This window comes from Danio aesculapii, chromosome 20 (assembly GCF_903798145.1).
Source record: "Danio aesculapii chromosome 20, fDanAes4.1, whole genome shotgun sequence".
Lineage (NCBI taxonomy): Eukaryota > Metazoa > Chordata > Actinopteri > Cypriniformes > Danionidae > Danio > Danio aesculapii.
The window spans coordinates 5,481,464-5,500,900 of NC_079454.1; the positions used below are offsets into that span (position 1 = coordinate 5,481,464).

At 39.4% G+C, this 19,437-nt stretch overlaps 1 protein-coding gene across 1 annotated transcript in view; it reads right to left on the bottom strand.

The window, feature by feature from the left end:
* Positions 1 to 19,228, bottom strand: part of ylpm1 (YLP motif containing 1) — a 24,554-nt gene extending 5,326 nt beyond the window's left edge. Inside the window, 18 exon segments of the mRNA XM_056480967.1 lie at positions 6,241 to 6,315; positions 6,423 to 6,506; positions 6,601 to 6,684; positions 8,864 to 9,040; positions 9,132 to 9,251; positions 9,492 to 9,554; positions 9,648 to 9,799; positions 10,464 to 10,618; positions 11,042 to 11,201; positions 11,283 to 11,372; positions 11,466 to 11,619; positions 11,706 to 11,832; positions 11,938 to 13,971; positions 14,048 to 14,195; positions 14,198 to 14,876; positions 15,002 to 15,199; positions 15,384 to 15,584; positions 18,455 to 19,228. Of these exon segments, the coding sequence (XP_056336942.1) occupies positions 6,241 to 6,315; positions 6,423 to 6,506; positions 6,601 to 6,684; positions 8,864 to 9,040; positions 9,132 to 9,251; positions 9,492 to 9,554; positions 9,648 to 9,799; positions 10,464 to 10,618; positions 11,042 to 11,201; positions 11,283 to 11,372; positions 11,466 to 11,619; positions 11,706 to 11,832; positions 11,938 to 13,971; positions 14,048 to 14,195; positions 14,198 to 14,876; positions 15,002 to 15,199; positions 15,384 to 15,584; positions 18,455 to 18,997 (5,244 nt within the window). The 5' untranslated portion in view covers positions 18,998 to 19,228.
* Between the last annotated feature and the right edge of the window lie 209 nt (positions 19,229 to 19,437).

A 19,437-nucleotide genomic window follows, 5' to 3' on the forward strand; every position in this document is an offset into this window, starting at 1 on the left:
GTTCCCAATTCAATTCTCAATTTGCTTTAAAAAAAGAAATTGAAGACAATATACAGAAATATACAATACACAAATTGTGTCATTCTTAGCCTACTGCTGCATGTTTCTTTGTGAAATTCAAAATATAACCAACCTAAATTAAAATCTTAAAGTTACACAAATAAAAGGAATCGCGTCATATACTTTATATGACGCGATTCGTTTGACGTGAAGCTTTGTCTGTGCTCTTTCCATTTAAAAAGAGAAGCAACCACTGCATTTATAATAACATAAAACAAGAAATGCAGCATACATGCAGGAACAGCAGTTTTAAATCTATATTAGACAGTATAATTTCCCAATTGAGGTAAAAACAGAATGGTCTGGCTTTATAAAACCATTCTACAAAAATAACTTAAGCCTACAAAACAGAAGATGACGTGAATGAGACGCAGATTCACACTCTGCCAGCAGGTGGCGCTTATTAACAGCAGTGATAGTGTTTTCCGTTTAAACTTTTATAAACACAGTCAGTTCCATTCAGAGATTCATTCATATAAACTCCTACTCCAATTGTACAGTGATTTGTTTTGCATCTCATCCAATCTGAACCATATATTTAAATCAATTTTGCAGTTCGCGGTTCAACATTACATACGTATTATATATACAAATTTGCATGTAGAAAAATGTGATTTATGATTAAACTTATGAATAAAAAGTTCTCTATCACAAGTCACTGTTAAAAATATGCTAAACCAATTAAATTTAGAAAAGCCAAATTTGTCACATTTAAATAGCCATTCAGTTCAACCTTTAATGCCATGTTAGGCTACGTTCACGCTGCAGCCAAATGTGTCCCGAGTCAGTTTTTTTGCCAACATGTGACTCATGTAATGACCAGCCCAAACTGCATGGAATCTGATCTTTGCAGTTCTGATTTGTGCCACTTTTATATGTAGTATTAAAGCAGACACAGATCTGATGTTTTGCAATGCGACCGCAGTGTGAACGGTTATGTCGGATTTCATATGACTTTTACGTAATCTTCGAGCGACATGCGTCATCATTCTGAGCTGCAAACAGCATATAATCCTCAGCAGCATAGTAGAATGGCAGACAGGGCAATTACTTTACCACAGAAAGTTGGTTGTTCCTTTCAAAGAAAACTCTGAAGGCAAAACCGGTGCTTGTTAGCCAATCTGGTTAACGATTGGGGTATGGGTTGATTGGTAGCGTCGGGGGGTGTTGCGAATAGGGGATTCGTGCGCAGCAGAGAGGCACTTTCATTTTAAGGATGAACTTTCTCTCCGAGAGAGAAAAAAAAGGGCAGGTGCTCGAGCTTTAATCATTAACCCTTGTTAACCCTTCAATCAGTCTGCGGCTCTAATCATTAACCCTTGATGAGTTCACTACACCGGTAGTCAGACAGAAGCATCAGTGTTTTCAATCACATGTGACTTATTTTAGGTTTCAAATGCCAAAATACACATTTATAGTAGCAGAACAACCCTTTACAGTTCATGAAATACACCACGGTTGTTTGTGAAAAAAGTAATAATCATATTAAGCATAATCTGACATCATGCTTACTTCATACAGTACACACATTGTGTGCATAATTAGACATTTTGTGCTATCCATAATTGTACTTTTGCGCATGTGGGTCAGTTTAGGACCAGGATCTGTTCACACTGCAAATCCGATATTGGCCAATTTTATAACAACAGTGTGAACAGCAATGCAAAAAAAAAATCTGAGAAAAAAAAAAGGATTTGAGTACTAAGCCTCGCAGTGTAAACGTTTATATTCAAGTTTAAGAATATTGAATATATTCAAGAATATTGCCTTGATGCTAACAGCTTTCTCACTGTCGTACAATTTTCTCTACATATCTGCGCCAATTCCAAACAAATCTTTAAATCAGAAGTTGTCACAAAGAGCTGACAATCAATTCTATCAATCTACAGCAAATTATGGCCCGTTTCCACTGAGTGGTACGGTACGGTTTGGTACGCTTTTATGGCCGTTTCCACTGTCAAATGGCGTACCGAACCGAACCGTACCACTTTTTCGGCACCCTTTCGAAAGGGTACCAAACACGAGAAAGGGTACAAAAAGGCAGAGCCACACACGCAGCTGAACGCTATTGGTTTACAGAGATACGTCATTCGCTTACGCAACAAGCCAAAATGAAAACAAAAAAAACGCCATGTTTGAAATACACAACCGAAAGATTATAGCGGAATTATTTATACATATAATAACATCATGATATAATAAATCATTTATTTAGTTATTTAATATAATTACAGACGTTACAGTGGGCTAATTCACACTGTCATTGATCTGCAGATATAATCAACTCATGTTCATAGAAAAGTTAGTAATAAACATTTCTACACAAGTATTTATGTGTATGAAGCATCTGTTTTGTGAGAAGTGCTTCTCATATGATATGTGAGCTGTACAGCTTTACTGTAGACATTTCCTCGAGCGAGAATGACGTCGACTGAAACTTTCTGTCATACACCACGCCCACCAAAAGGGTACCCTTGTTAGTGGAAACGCAAGCCTGATAAAGGTGACCCGTACCAAACCGAACCGTACCATACCAGTCAGTGGAAACGAGCCATTAGTCAGACAAGGTTGATGTCTGGTGTAGGTCTTCATTCAATAGGCACTTTATTGAAATAAAGGCTTTATTGTGAGATTTGCTATAATATATACCAAAATTCTAATATACTGAAGAATTTTAGAGCAGTAAATGCCAAAACTGTTTATGCTACAACCCAGGTGTGCTTATAAAGATAAGGGGGTTACAACAAACTGAGGTGCTTTCAGTACATACTGCACTGAATTGCACAAAAAAAAAAAAATACAGTAAAAAGTTTAAAACTCTGTCTTTGGAATTTCACTACTACAACAAGCAGGACAAACAGCACAGATGTGTTTCTTTGTAAATATCCACCAATTGGATTTATGCACATACGAGTTTTCCAGCGCCTGAAAAACTTCCAGTGAAAGGTTGATGTGACTATCTTCAATTTCATGAAGTTTCTTTTACAGTATTGATAATTTAAATAAAAAAGACCATTTAGTTTATTAAGCATTAATTTAGTTTTTTAAAAGTCAGGGGCAGCAGCTCAGTGCAGAACATCCATTGAAAATACTGTGGTAAAATAAAAGACATGGAACAGAAGAATGACATTGAATGCAGTACTTTTTGTCACAGATTTATATAGTCTCTTAATCAGGCAGTGAATGTCACTGATTTTAAACCAGATCAGATCTTAAAAACTGTACGTTTATAATAGCATAACAGTTCTCCAGAGGAACCGGATGAGCCTAATTACAATTTAAAGTCTCTATGCATTTAATATTTGGCTAGGTAACGTCAAGATTTACACAAAACTACTACATGGAGAAACCTTCCTGCATCCATCTGGCCAACAAGCCAAAGTCTGAAACTTAACTAAATGACAAGGACTTACATTTACTAAATCAATGTAGTAATATTTAAAACTACACTAAAGTGGATTTATTTTGCTGCCTTATTCTCAAAGGCTTGACGTAAAAATAAATTAGATTTAGAAAGACTCTACACTACAGACCATTCTAACAAACTTTAACCAATGCAGTTTGTGCATTTTAGATAAGTCTGCTGTAATGGAGCTGCTAGTGATGATTATCCTCGCTTTTCCTAGTGATAAAAAAATAAATAAATTGAGCTACAGGGTTCCCAACCCTAAAGACTAAAGAGCTGGATTTCCATGACCTATAATGAAAGAAAAACAGGCTGCTGCATTGTTCCTTACGTGGTCACACTCCACTTTTTGCCCCAAAGACTTCATTTAGTATGCATGCAAATGCAGCAAACAGGAAAGTTTTACATGTCACTGTGTTGCAAAGTCCAAGGTTTGGTAAACTCTGACCTGCATAATCACGTCACATGATTGCATGAGACCAATAGAAAATCAAAACATGACCTCTCTGTTCACAAATTTAAAATATGAAATTAGAGCTGCACGATTAATCGAAAAAAAGACAGCGATCTCAATTCGACCCTACACGCGATCTTAATAAAGCTCGATTCAGCCAATTATATTTTCAAGGTCAGGAGAGAGGCAGACGCACAATTCTTCACAGCCACATGGACACCTCCAAATTGCCTCAAAAGTGTCACATACTGTATCTATAAGGTATAATTCACCCAAAAACATCATATCTGTCATAATGTAATGACGTATTCACTGCCGTGAAATCACACGTGAGCTGACCACGCGCGTGCCCGCCAATGTCGGCTTTAGTGAACAGAACCTAGTGAAGAGAGCATAGACTGTGAATAACTGGTAATAAAGTTGTAAATAACATTCAGATAGTTGCACAGTGATCGTGATGGGAGCCACGCGGGATGTGTGATTTCCATGTATTTTTTTTTCCTCAAAGTGACCGCAGTGAAAGTGAAAGCGACGCGCACATCATATAAATGATCATATCGCATTTTACAGTGATTATGACAAGCATTTGATATGCTTTTTCTTTCATAGCTAACACAAAGTATAACAGAGTATAACTACTCTAGCCTATATAATGTTGAATATAATGCAAAAGGGAATCTGATCATGTTAAATGTCTCATTTTACCAGCGAAAAAATTGTCTAATAATGCTGTCAATGACAAATGACAAGCATACATCTCAAACATAATAATTCAACTCCAGAATTATGAATAGTTGTATTGTGCTGAATAGTATGTCATCACTTTACTGTGAATTAACAAACAGGACATATTTAAAGTCTAGTCAGGTCCACCGTTCAAAGTCTATCCAACATTTAGCATTTTAACCAAAAGTAGACCTTCAAATAGGCCTAATTTTAATATAGTCGTTTTGCCATATGTTTGAGAATAATAATAATACCAGCCTACTCATATTAATCTTTATTTTACATCTATAGCATTGTGAGAAAATCATGATCTTTATTTTAAGCACCAAAAAACATGATTCTCATTTTAGCCAGAATCGTGCAGCCCTATATGGTATAATTGCTCACTTTATCAATGTCCTAACAGCTTGTTTTATTCCACCCCTTTCTGTAGCGCCGTTTAACAGAATGTTGCACGCACAAACTGTAGTATAAGCATGGCTTGAGCTTAAAAACATTTTGCATGACTTTGATAGCCACCTTAAGAGCAACTGTGGATAAAACAACGAAAAGCCATATTTACTACACTCATACGTGTCGAGAACTGTTTGTTCATGCTGAGGATTAAAAAGGATATTATAAACAGCAGTTTCTTGGTGCATCATCAGGACTGATTTGAGTTTACCATTGCTGACTTGCATTATACAAAATTACCAAGGACCACTGATTTAACCCTCCAAAAAAATTCTCCACAACCTTTTTTTTTTTTTTTACAGGTACAGCCTGGTGACTGCATTTGACTTAATTTATTGCCAGTTGATGAGTGGAGAAAGAAAGAAAATGGTGCTGAATAACAGCCTAATTGGTTAAATAAGAGGAATATATACAGTACACATTATAGAAAAAAAAAACTAACATATAAAGCACAAAAACATCCTCACACTGCATGACAAGAGAAAATATCAAATTCTCTGACGTTCAATGTCTGCAATAGATATTTTAAAAGTCCATAATAAGAAAGTCCTTGACCCATGGGAACCCTGTAGCCATCTAAAGCATGTTTCAAAATGTAAAAACGCACTTTCAAATTAAAACAAACTACAAGATAAGATCTGCCAGCACCCTTTAAAAAATGGTCATCTATTTTGTATGTAGAGCATTGTAAGCCAACAGTATTTTAAGCTAAAATGCTGTAGATGCATCAATGAAAATGTAAGCATTTATGAAGATTTGGGAGGAAAAATGTAGAGACATGTAATTAGACAAATGCAATTACACAACGTTTCATGAGTAAACTTGACCTTTCAGTTACTTGACTGAAAGTAAAAACTTACATTAATAAGATTACATACAACTGCAGTTGACAAAACATTTAAACAAGCACTACTAAATCATCCATATTAACAATATGGATTGCAGTTAGATTGAATAGAGATTCAATGTCTCAGAGGTGTTTGTATCTTGGAGAAAAAAAAAAAAAAAAAAAAGAGAGAGTAACACTAGTGCAAGATCAGAAGAGTACTTACCTTGTTTTGGTGAGAAACTGGGACAATTAACTATAGTCACACTTTCAAGTATAGGATAAAAGAGGCATGCATGAAAAGAGAGGTCCTACCAGATCAGTCTCATCGTCGTCATTTTTCACTTCAGCTTTTGGCTCATCGGATGGGTTGAAATCTTCCATCTCCACCTAGCACAGAAGCAGTTTATGTTACTATGAGAAGAGAAGCATCAGGGAAATTAATTTAAATTGACTTGAATAATTAACATAACAGCACAAGCCATCAAGACTCTCACATCTTCGATTGCTGCATCCTGCAGAAGAGACCTGATATCTAGTCGCACCATGTGAGGCGGTGCAGACTCCCAGCCACTGGACAGCTGTCAACAAGAATGGCATTAGTGAGGCTTAATATTACAGAATATACAATACTTTTTAAAACGCCAGATTTCCAAACCAAGCTAAAGAATATACCTTTGAAATATCCTTTAGTGTCCGTCCATGGATGTTTCTCTTGGCACATGTTTGCTGATCAGTCGTGATTTCAGCCAAATACACCTAAAAATGATTAGTAGTAAGAAAGGGTTTCTTTACCCTTAATCATTAATAATATTAACTAATAAGTAAGTTTTAAATTAGCTTTTGGAACTACTTAAACACTGAGTTATACATTTTCTACATGGTTTCCGCTACATTCACTCTTCCATAGCGGGGCGAAACACCAAAACTCAACCCGCCACAGCTACATTACAGCTTCTCATTTAAAACATTCAGTCGTTGTTTTTTAAATAGCCAGTTATAATCGTGCCAAAGCATAATAAAGGGTAAGTGAATCATAACAGCGCGAACATTTCTGTAATCGTAGTGCTGTGACTTATTTGTTTAACCATTTATGGTGGCATGCTGACTGGCTGACTGACTGACTGACTGACTGTATGACTGACTGGTGTGTGATGCGTGAGGCCAGCAAACACGATGCTTTCAGTTATGACCAACACAGTTTCCATAATTATATATTATTTATAGATAAAGGTCTATGGCTCTTCATACAATGACTTCATCTTGCTGGAGTTTATAGCCATTTCACTTTACTTTAGGAAGCATTAATGCCACTCTGTAGGTCTATCGGAGACATTCATAAATGTTCCTAGCAAATCTAATAAATGTTGGAAATATACTTACTACATAAACACACTAGCTCGCACTTCAGCAGCGTTTATTTGAGAGCGCACAAGAAAATCTGCGCTTGAGTAGTGTATATTTGAAGGCGTGCAATAAGTTGTCAACGAATAGAGGAAATCGGCGCGCAAGCAAAGATATTTGCATGCTCGTATTACAATGCGATCTCAACTTGTAATAATGCGCTCATGACAATTGTCATTAAAATAACGGCATGGGTAGTTGGTAGATGTGCGTAAAAGGTCTGCCGCCACAGCTCGAAAAAAATCCTAGAGGAAACACTGTTCTAAGTATTAAAATAAAAATGGTTGTCTACATTTTCTGGTTATGTCCAAAACAAATAAGCTCTAAGCATTGTTTAACTTCTTTTGTTCCTTTTCAATAGAAAAACTATAGGTCAAATAAACAAAAAAAAATACTGACAAAAGTTCAATTTAATGGGGAAAAAAACTGTATAAAAAAGTATTTCCTTCAGGAGAGAGAATGGTCAAATATTATTCTGCGTTATTAAAATATTTATCTCTAACGTTAATAAAAATATAAAAATGTATACAAATTATATGAACATGTTCTTAAGTAACTGACATGACATCTTTTTTCCAAACGTCTCCTTTTTAAGTTGTCATCAATAAAGAACAGTCGGAAAACCAAGCATTTGTTTGACAAGTGTGAAAGCCTGAACATGGTTGACTGTCCAAAGACTTTTGGAATAGTTGTAGTAGAGCGAGTTTCTATCAAGCTCAGGCGCGGTGCGCATGTAATGCGAGCACTAAGTGATGTTTTATAAACAAATTTCGGGAGGAGCACGCGCAGAAGTTTCAGTATCAAATACGTCATTGACAATTATTCTATTATCCAATCAGTTCTTGACCAAACCCCTATATATACCAAAGCTGTCTTACCTGCAGCATCTTACGACTTTAGCATCCCTCCACCACCCCGTCACCTCACCTCTTAAGCATTACAATCCCGGGGGGAGCGTTCTGGGGCCGGGCTAGATACTTCGCTCAAATCCCTATTCCTCTCTGTTTCCCGATAAGAGGAATAACTCTAGTTTGGTTGTCTTCCCCGAGCTCAGAGCCCTCTCCCCGGACAGCACGCCAAATACGCTTTATTCTGAAACTATTGCAAGTGTGAACTCGTGAAACGCACTAAAGCACGGAACTAGAGATGTTTGGGTTCATATTTCATAAACAGGAACTATAGTTGGTTATTAATGCTGCAAACCCCTCTCTAAACTTTAGACCTGCCTTGCAAAACACTTGACTAATTTTATTAATTTGTTTTCACTCCATCATGAGATGTCAGTTCACATTGTCAGTTCACTTCTACTCCAATAGCAATTATGGGGAGGCAACATTACAATCTAGCGCCACATTGTGGAATAATTGTGATATTGCAAGTCCTTACATTAGGTAACGTGAACAAACAACCACTCAACAACGTCAATTATTTTATAAAATAAACATAGACAATATCAACTAATCGTTTCTGCTCCAACTGCTTTAGCCCGATGACTAGTCTTTCAATAAACTCCCAACAACAAAAGAAAGCTCACCTCAAACCCTTTGGTTTTAGCAGCACTCCAGAACTGGTCAAAGTACTTCACTTTATCATTGATGGCATCCAAAATTATAAAGGGGAAAAAGCCATCGTCCAGTGTTTTCTTGAACGTCTTCAACATGCTGCTTCGGTAGGTATCCTCCATCTCTGGTTCATACTCGTATTCGAGCACCTGAAAAAACATTTGCATGACTTTGAGAAAATCATTTTGAGAAAGCAAGTTTCGTTTCACAATGTAAAATGAGTGATAGATACGTTCAGACCTTGGTCTTGATACGTTTCCCAGAGTCAGGGTCCTTCTCAATTTTTTCCACTTCAGTCATGAAGTAATCATCGAGGCCGAGAACTCTGGGTGGCGCACCACCACATTCAACCTCTTTATCCTAATTGAGAAAAACAAACATATTTTGTTTTTAGAGCTGCACAACATATCATTCAAGGATTGACAAAGATATGCCAAGTGGAAAATACGTGATGTCCTGTAGGGGTCAAAGTTCCCTACATGCAACAATTCAGAATGCATGTTATTTGAGGACTATTTCCAAAGTTGAACCAAAACAGAGTGAACTATCAGAGTCTATCATTTGCAAATTTCTATGACAACGATAACATAAGTTAATTACCCGAATAAGTTTTGCAACGTGACTTTTGCCACTTCCAGGTAATCCACGCATGATAACCACAATCTGAAAAAAAAAACACACACAAAGTACAATAAGTAAATGTCCAGCAATTAAAAACCCAGCGTCGTATTAACAAAAATGACATGTGCAGTATACCCTGTCAGGCCGAGTTGATCGACCGGGGGGTTTAAGGATGTCCTCTGCGTTCTTTATCTCTGGCTTCTTCTCCACAGGTGGGGCAACAGGTGCAGATGGAGGAAGTGATGTGGGTGGAGGCTGCCGTTCATCGGGATAACTCCTCCGTTCACCTGGTTAACAAAAACAGACATCATACACAGTTCTCAACTTAAAACCAAACATTGTTACAAATGATAAACTCACTCTGCTTCTGGATCCTTTTAAATAAAATGTAATATACGCATTATACGCTACTAGCTTCACCAAAAAAATAATTAAACAGGTTCTCAAACACTTTCTTGAAAAAATATACTGTCCCAAATTCCAAAATCATCACCAGAGCCAATGCTGCTGTGCTGGGTTGGTCAGAGCTGTTTAAATAACTCTTTGAAATGAACTACTTGCAGAAAAAGCACTATAACATTAAAGGGAGTGTTCACCCAAAAATGAAAATTACCTTATCATTTACTCTCCCCCCATGTGGTTTTAAACCTTTATGCAATTCTTTCTTCTGTTGAATACAAAAGAAGATCATTTGAAGATACTGCTGGTTTGTGGGACCCATCGACTTCCATATGAGAAAAAAAAAATGCTTATGAAAGTCAATGGGAGCAAGCAACCATCAATGTTCAAATTATCTTTTGCGTTCAACAGAAGAAAGAAACTCAAAAGGTTCTAAACAAGTGACAGGTAAGTAAATGATGACAATTTTTGTGGAGGGGTGAACTATCCCTTTAAAAGCAATACTTGCATCATTTTCAAAATCAAAGATTGATTATTTTATAATGCAAATACCATAGCTTGAGGATCCATGCTCATAATGCTCAAGACTCCTTTCATAGGAAGATCTCTCATAGCTTGGACGATTGTAAACCTCTCGATCCCTGCTTGAGCGGCTTGGGTGTTCTCTTTCTCTCTCTCTGTATGCTGGACGAGACCCGAGTGAAGCTCTAAAACATGAAAAAAAAAACATCAATGCATCAGAGTTCAGCTCCAACCCTAATCAAACACAACTAAACCAACCAAGTAGGATCTGAAGAAGGACTGGTAATTAAATACAGATGCATTTGATAAAGGTTGCAGCAAACCTCTGCAGGAAGTTGGACCACCAGGAACACCTAAACTATATATATATATATATATATATATATATATATATATATATATATATATATATATATATATATATATATATATATATATATATATATATATATATACATACACATACCATGAACCATGATTTGAAAATGCTACTCTTCACAAATAGATTGATATAGATGATGAAATGTTCTAAAACTAATAAGACAATGAGCACAAAATATTTATGAAAAGCATTTAAATCAGATAGCACAGCAATGTAAACTACATACCGTTCATCTCGTAGGTAGCGGTCCCTTTCATATCGGTCTCTCTCATAATCCAAAGGCGGCTTCTCCCTATATGGATCCCTTTCCCACTCCCTGTCATAATCTCTGGCAGCATATGGGTCACTTCTTCTGTCATAATATGGATCTCTGTGGCCAAGCAGCTCTAACAAAAAAAGAGAGGTTGATCAGAAACTCACAAATCAAAATAAACGATGTCCTTTCGTATTAACAAAGCAGGACCAACCTTTTTCATAAGATCGCTCAGATGGAGCTGGAGCAGGTCTCAGCAAGACCCTTTCTCCATAAGAAATCCTTTCCACTGTTGAACCCCCATCTGCAGAACAAAAAAAAACAAGTGTAAAAAAACAAATGTAGTTTCACCAGATGCATTAATAATTAAGTCAATAAATTCAGAACATATACTGACCACGACCATGCCCATAGTCCACTGTTTTAGCAATGAATGAGGCTGTAGGGGCAGATGATGAAGAAAGAAAATCTGTAGATGGATTTGAGGGCAAACCAGCATTGAATGTCTGACCGGGAATTGTCTGTCCAGTTTCTGACAATAAGTTGGTAGCCTGCAAAACAAAATCCTCATGCAATCAACTGCTTTCTATAACCAAGCTACTGTAATACTAAACATTAGTATGCACAGTAAGCATACCTGCAGGGCACTTTTAACCTCTGGTGGAATTTCCAATCCAAGGATGCCAGCAGGAAACTCTGAAGGCAATCCAGCTGACTCTGTGGTGGAAACCTCTCCTAAGACCTTTTTACTCTCCTGGAGCTCTCTGTGGACAAACAGATTTAATCAAGTTTTGAATTCTCAACCGTTTGGAGTGTATGAAATGCATGTTGTTTGAATAATTGCACACTGTTGATAAATTTAATTTTACCTTATCATTTTTAGCTCCTGGGCAGCTTTAAGAATGATCTCATGCTGCCTTTGAGAAAGAGCAAGTACAGTCTTAGTTGCGCTAGGTGAAGACTCATCAAGTAGGGTATCTGTGGCTTGAGGTGCGGGAAGGCCAGTTAGTGGATCCAGTCTATGTTCATAATCTGTTTCACTAAGTGAACGAGAATATCCTCTTTCTGGTGGGGGTGGAGGTGGCCTTTCCCAATCAGAACGGGAATGAAATGGAGGCTCCCGATCAAGGTCTTGATAAGGTGGATCATCAGGGTAACAAGGTCCCCTTCGTTCTTCTCTATATCTGTCTTCCTCATATGGGAATGATCTTTCTCTTCCCTCTAACCATGGATCCTCTCTAACACGTTCTGGAGGACGATGTGGAGGATAGTCTGGTTCAGGTTGCTCCCTGTCCCATTCCTCACGAGAGCTGTAATACTTATCTCCATGCTCATAATCTTCATTGTATTCATGAGGTGGCCTTCTGTACACATCATCCTCTCCACCATATGGGTATTCTTCCTCATAATTCTCTTCTTCATGAGGTGGTGGGCCATGCCACCTTTCTCTTGGCATTGCAGGCCTCATGGGTGGTCTTCTAATGCCTCTTCCCATTTCATGGGGCGGCAAAGGTGGACGTCTAATCCCTCTACCACGAGGATGAGGCCATGCAGGTTCTCTGTCAATTTCTTCTTCATATCCATGAGGACCAGCTGGTTCCCTAGCTAAAATGTTATGAGGTGCTGGTGGACGTCTCAAATCTCGCTCCATCATGTCATGACGGGGTAATGGTCCCCAAGGGCCTAAACCACGTCTAAATCGTGGTACAATTCCCCCACGTGGTCGAAACTGAGGGGGTCCAAGTGGGTTATGTTGCAAGCTTCCAGGAGGAGGAGGGCGCCTTGGACCTTGAAGCATAAATCGCGGATGGAAAGGAGGTCTTCTGGGGCCACCTGGAGGAAAAGGAGGTCTAGCACGCATGGCAGGTTGTTGCTCTGCCCAGTATGGATCTTCTTCCTCCCAATAATCCTGTGGTTCTTCTTCCCAGTTTTCATCTTGGTGAGTGCCCTCTGGGTACTCCTCTGGAAAGTGTTCCTCCTCTGGTTGCCAAATCTCTAGAGGTGCTTCCTGATCAATTTCTTCGGGACCATCTAAAGAGGGATCTCTCCAAGTAAAATCCTGATCCTCACCATGGCTTGTGTTACCTGGTTCCTGATGGTCATAGGAATCCTCCTCTATTTCTCTTTGGAAGTTGGGATCAGCCATTGGTCCTCCATACTGCCCCCGACCACGTGCACGACCCCTGCCTCGGAGAGGCACTGGTCCTTGGCCTCGTCCTCTTCCCCGTGCCACCTGTGGTGGAACTTGCTGATTCATCATGGGTAGCACCCTAGGAGCCTCCTTGGGTGTATCAGGTTTAAATTTATTGTTTTGAGCAGGCTTTACTTGTTGTGGTGGCCCATTAGCAGTATGAATGGTCTTAGGAGGTTGCAAGTTAGAGTTGTTTTTGGTGTCTGGGACATCCGTAGGAGCAGATGGTTTTGTAGTAACTTCTTTTGGTTTATCTTGCTTTGCACTGTCTGCATCAGTATTCTCAGAATCCTTAGTTTGAGGAATGGGTCCACTCTGAATAAAAAATCCATCCACTGAGTCCATGAGGTCGTCTGTCATGGATGGAGCAGTGGAATTATTTTCTTTTTGGGTACTTTTGTCTTTTTCTGGGCCTGTATAAGATGGAGGAACTGGCTTTGCCTCAGTTTTTGCTGATTGTTGCTTTGTTTGATTGCCAGTTACAGGACTGGATTGTTGACCAGAACTGGTTTGTTGAGAAGCTACAGGAGGTCTTTCAAAGCGTGTAGGGTTATTCTGTCTAGGGGGGTTCTCCAGCCTTGCTGGAGCCCCTGGAAAGGGAGGATTACCTCTAGGAGGTTGGCTAAATCGCTGACCGGCATCAAATCTGGGTGGTCCACCAAATCGTTGCTGGGGTGGCTGTTCAAATCGTGGGCCTCTAGGACCTTCAAATCTGAAAAAGAAAACAAAAATTAGTTCTTTAGCTCGAGACAAATGTGTTATTTCAGGTAATTTTCATTCTGAATTACCTTGGGCCGTCAAATCTTCCATGGGGCCCAGGCGGTCCAATTCCTGGTCCAGATGGTCTAGTCCCAGGCCCAGGTGGTCTACCTCCTGGTCCATATGGTCTAACACCTTGTGGGCCAGGTGGTCCAATCCCCGGTCCAGGTGGTCTAACCCCGGTCTTGGTGGTCCAACCTCCGGTCCAGGTGGTCCAGCCCCAGGACCAAGCGGTCCAGCCCCAGGACCAAGCGGTCCAACCCCAGGTCCAGGCGGTCTAACTCCAGGACCAGGCGGTCTAACCCCAGGACCAGGCGGTCTAACCCCAGGACCAGGCGGTCTAACCCCAGGACCAGGCGGTCTAACCCCAGGACCAGGTGGTAAACCAGTTTTACATGTTTCAGAGACAGATTCCGGATCAGAAGGTGAATGACCCTGTGGAATAACTGGTCCAGCCTGTGGTGGGCCCTGTGTTGATGGTGCTGGCATGGCATCCATGGTAACTGGCGGTGGCATTGATGGAGTTCCTGGGCCTGCTAAATTCATGTTTCCATTTGGTCCCATTTGGACATTTGGACTTTGCTGCCCATATGGTCCCATCATGCCATATGAAGAACCATATTGATGCTGCATGGCTCTTAAAGTCGTGACTCTCTCTTGCAGATGAGCTGAAGTTGAATTCATTTGCTCCTGCCATTGCCTCCACTGGGCTTCATAATCATGTAGCTGATCTTTATGTGGGTACATCTGAAACTGTTCCAACCACAAATTAAAATGTCTTTCCCATTCTTGGTACAATGGAGCAAATCGCTGTTGCTGCATATCGTAGTGTTGCAACTGCATTTCGAAAGGCATTGTCTGTGAACATAATAATGTAATCACAATTAAATAATAATGTAAGGTTACCTAATTTTTTCTCTCTTCACCAAGATAGTTTCAGAGATATCAGTGCAAATTAAAAATCTTTGAGAATGACAGTGTACCTGGAGATGCGCTGGCTGTTGAATAACCTGTTGGTATTGTTGCAGGATCTGCTGTAGTTGTGCATGCTCTTGCATCAGTGCCTGGTACTGAAAGCTGGCCCTTTGATGCTGCACCTGCTGCCATTGAGCAGCTGCCACCTGCAGTTGCTGAAGACGTGCTGCTTCAGCTGGGTCTCCTGTATTATTGACATTACTGGGCTGTGGTGAATAACAGCAAGTAATTAAACACAAATTTGGGTAGAAATGGGCTCAATAAAAATATAGCAAAAAATATAACAAAAAAAAAAAAAAAAAAAAAAAAAAAAATCACACAACACAAAAAACACACACATACATATACTAACAATTAAGCACAAGAGTGCTTACAGCAAGAAAAAAGTACCTGTGATTCGTCAGGTGGTGGTGGAGGAGGAGGTTCCTCTTTGGGTGGTGGGGGTGGAGGGGTGCTCTTTGGGGGTTCAACTGGAGGCGGAGGAGCTGAAGCATGGCTTTCATTAGAGGAGCCTTGATTTTGCTTTGCCTTCTCATTCTTCAACTTTTGCAAATTTTGCAGGTGCTGCTGGTACCAGTATTCCTGCTGCTCCTATGAAAATATATGTAATTATTAGAGCAGCAAGGTACTAGAAAAATATATGATACTGTTGTCAAGTATTGTAATATTTTTATAAATGCCGCTACACAACCGGCGCAATACTGCTCTTTGTTATGAGCCGTAGTTTCAGTGTAAACTTAGTAAAGACGAGTTTTTTTTGGCGATGATGTGTACAGTATTAGATTTTACATTTAGCGGACATTTGCGCTGAACACGCAGTGAAAGCAACGCAACAAGATTCGGGCACCTTCTCCTAAAACCCTCGATTGATCTCAGCTGGTGGATCAACATTTACCTCATGTCATGATCGCTGTCATCTGCGCCATTATTATTATAACTTTAAGTGAGGTTTGCAAACCGGTGTACTTTTCATTCTTCAGCCGTTTGCATTTCCTGCGGTAACAAAAGCTCCCTGTCATCTGACAGCGGGAAGCGTTGAGTGACTGACAGCTAATATGAACCAATACAGCGGCAGCGTAGAGCGATTCAACAAGTTTATAGAGAAAATCAAATGCTCCCAAATATATTATGAGGGCGCATAGATTAAATTTCGGGCGCACATGCGCCCAAAATGGTTGCAATTTCGAGCCCTGTAGTATAAGAACAGGCATTCAGACCACAACTTTCACAACTTTCGTTTGAAGAAAATTGAATGCCTTATTATTTAGAATTAGCTATTATTGATGTAAATGCAGCTGTTCAAGGCACATAATTGATTTATTACGGTATTGACGGTATTAGAAAATCCATGTCGTGGCGCAATGTCGGTGATGACTATGACACCGGTGTACCGCCCACCCCTACTTCATGGTACCTAAAACCCAGAATTAGTGCAAACTAAAATTAAACTTAATTTACTAATCAGGTTTCATGGTATAGGCCCCAGGAAAAGCACAAGCACTATTTTGATGAATCCAACACATGCGTCCTCTCTCCACATTGTATACAAACAGCAGAAGTTCATGTGAAATTCAATGCGTCATTATGGGATAGGAAGCTGGCACTCCAGACCATTGCATGCAAACACTCTCAAGGCTGCTCACTGAAGCGGTGGATTCGAGGCGATATTGTCCTATTAAATTGCATTTAGTATCTTGCGCAGACCTGCTGCTTCACTTCACAAGACTTACTAGGAGCCAAAGTTACTAACTTAGTGTTTATTGTCTCTCTTCTTCTAGTCACTGACTTATTTTATGAATCATAAACTTTAAATAAATCTTCTTTAAAGTGCTATTGAAGAAAAATAGTCCCTAACATCTTGAATTGCCTGAGGAGATAATAGAAAGCTTTCATTTTTAGGTAAATAATCCCTATAATTAGCTGTAAATTGCAGTTTGTTTGTAGATCAGTACATTAGCGTAATTTTATTTATAGATACATTATAGGTCCTGGGAAGTTTCCTGATATTTTATTAACCGCTCTTAAATGTTTCTATGGCCTCGCTTTAACAAAAATACTCAAACAACAAAAGTAAAACAACAAAAAGTAAACAAACAACAAGATAATTAACAAAAGATTATTTGAAAGATTGCTTTGGATACATCAGAATTTCAGAAAGCAGACTATTACACAAATGTGTGTGACCCTGGATCACAAATGCATGTCGCACAAGTAAAGCCCAAAATACACTGCTTGAGTCTAAATTATTGATTTTATTTCATGCCAAAAACCAATACTTTATAGACCCCCTTAAGTATTAACTTACATTTTTATTATTAAAATTTTATTAGTAGGTTGTATTTATTTTTTTTGCAATATTTTGCTTTAATTTAACTGTACTTTCTTTCAATTTCTAAATATCATTGTTGACTAAAATATCATTTTAATTAATATATCTTTTTAATAAATCTGTTTTGTTTAAATGCACCAAAATACATTGCCTATATTCACTGAGAAATGGATAAAAATATTAATTTTCAAAATGGGCTGCACTCAATTATGCTCAGCACTGTGTATTAATAGTGAATATTAAAATCTACCCAAAAAAATATTTAAACCTCTGTATCTCTGTACTCCCATCACTATTTTGATGAATCCAACACATGCGTCCTCTCTCCACATTGCATACAAACAGCCGAAGTCCATGTGAAATTCAATGCGTCATTACACTCAAGTGTTATTCCATTATACTCAAGTACTATTCCATTAGTCTTTTTTACTTGAACAGCTTCTATTTACTATATATATATATATATATATATATATATATATATATATATATATATATATATATATATATATATATATATACATATATATATATTAGGGGTGGGCAATATGACCTAAAATTAATATCACGGTATTTTTCATCTTTTGAATGGTGACGGTATAATATCATGGTATTACTGTCAATAGCAAAATAATATACATCTCAAGGAAGAACGGACAAAAGAAAGTCTCACTTCTATCACTCTTTAAAAGTTTTGGTTTGGGTCATTGTAAATGCTCAGTCTCGTTATGAGCTGATCTTCATTTCTCTGTGTTGGTGGAATAAAGCAGGCGAGTCAGCCGCACCAATTTATGAGCAGACAGAGCAGGATTCTCGCGATGACCACCAGCGCAATTCCGCTCTTTGTTATGAGCCGTAGTTTCAGTGTAAACTTAGTAAAGGTGAGTTTCTTTGGCGATGATGTGTACAGTGTTAGATTTTATATTTAGCGGACATTTGCGCTAAAATACATTCCCTATATTCACTGAAAAATGGATAAAAATATTCATTTTCAAAATGGGCTGTACTCAATTATGCTGAGCACTGTGTATTAATAGTGAATAATGAAATCTACCCCCAAAAACAATTTAAACCTCTATACTCCCACATTATTAGGACACTATTAACAAAAAGACATGCGACAGAGGCTTGCCTGAATAGACATCTTCGAAAAGTCGGGCTTTTCATCCCCCACCGGTGCACTGGCATCGCTAACCTGTGGTGTTGAAGCAGCAGGAGGCTTAGCTGCAGCCGGAGCAGGTGGAGGAGGCTCCGGGGCTGGGGGTTTCACCTCGGGCGGTGGAGGCTGTGGTTGCAGCGGGCCAGCAGGAGCTTGAAAACTGTTGGGTGAAGCGGCGGGACCAGCACCACCCGCCTGCCAGTAAGGAGAAGGACTGTTGTTGTTGTTGCCCGAGTGGTGCAGCACCGACTGCAGCTGCTTCTGGTGGAGCTGCTGCAACTGCTGCATCTGCTGCAAATGCTGCTCGTGTAAACTGGAGAAATTCGACGGCGGGAAAGACGGAGCGCCATATCCTGCAAACCCTCCTCCTGCCGGTGGTGGTGGTGCTCCTGCTGGTTGCAGTGGTGCTGCTGTTGGTTGTGGAGGAGGTTGAGCTGCTCTAAATTGATGAGGTCGCGGGCCGAAGTGCGGAGGAGGCTGGTGTCCGCCGCCGAAACCGCCCCAAGAGGGATGCATGCTTGAGCCGAGACGAGGCCTAGCCGCCTGCTAGCATAAAGCCGGCTACTTTGAAACAAAAGTCACTGGTGTTTGCTCAACCGAACGCAGTTATGATCACCCAGTCAAACGATCATCCCAAAACGCAAGCTTTCATCTAACTTTACAGATGTAAGGGAAAACAACTCGGTTAAATCATGTTTATTGTCTGAAGCCGTTTCCTCGTCTAGCTTGCACGCGTGCCTACTCTGACTGCGCATGCTTCGCAGCATCTGCGTCGTGACGCGCCCTTGCGTAATACGTCATCGCTTTTTCTTTGAGCGTAGTCTTGAAGGTGATATGGCGCATTACAACCACCTGACGCAGTGGTTCGGCAACAAAACATGAATTATTAAAACTGGCAGTGTTGGGCAGTAGTGTCGCTACTAGCTGAACTACATTTCTCAGTAGCGTGGCGGTAG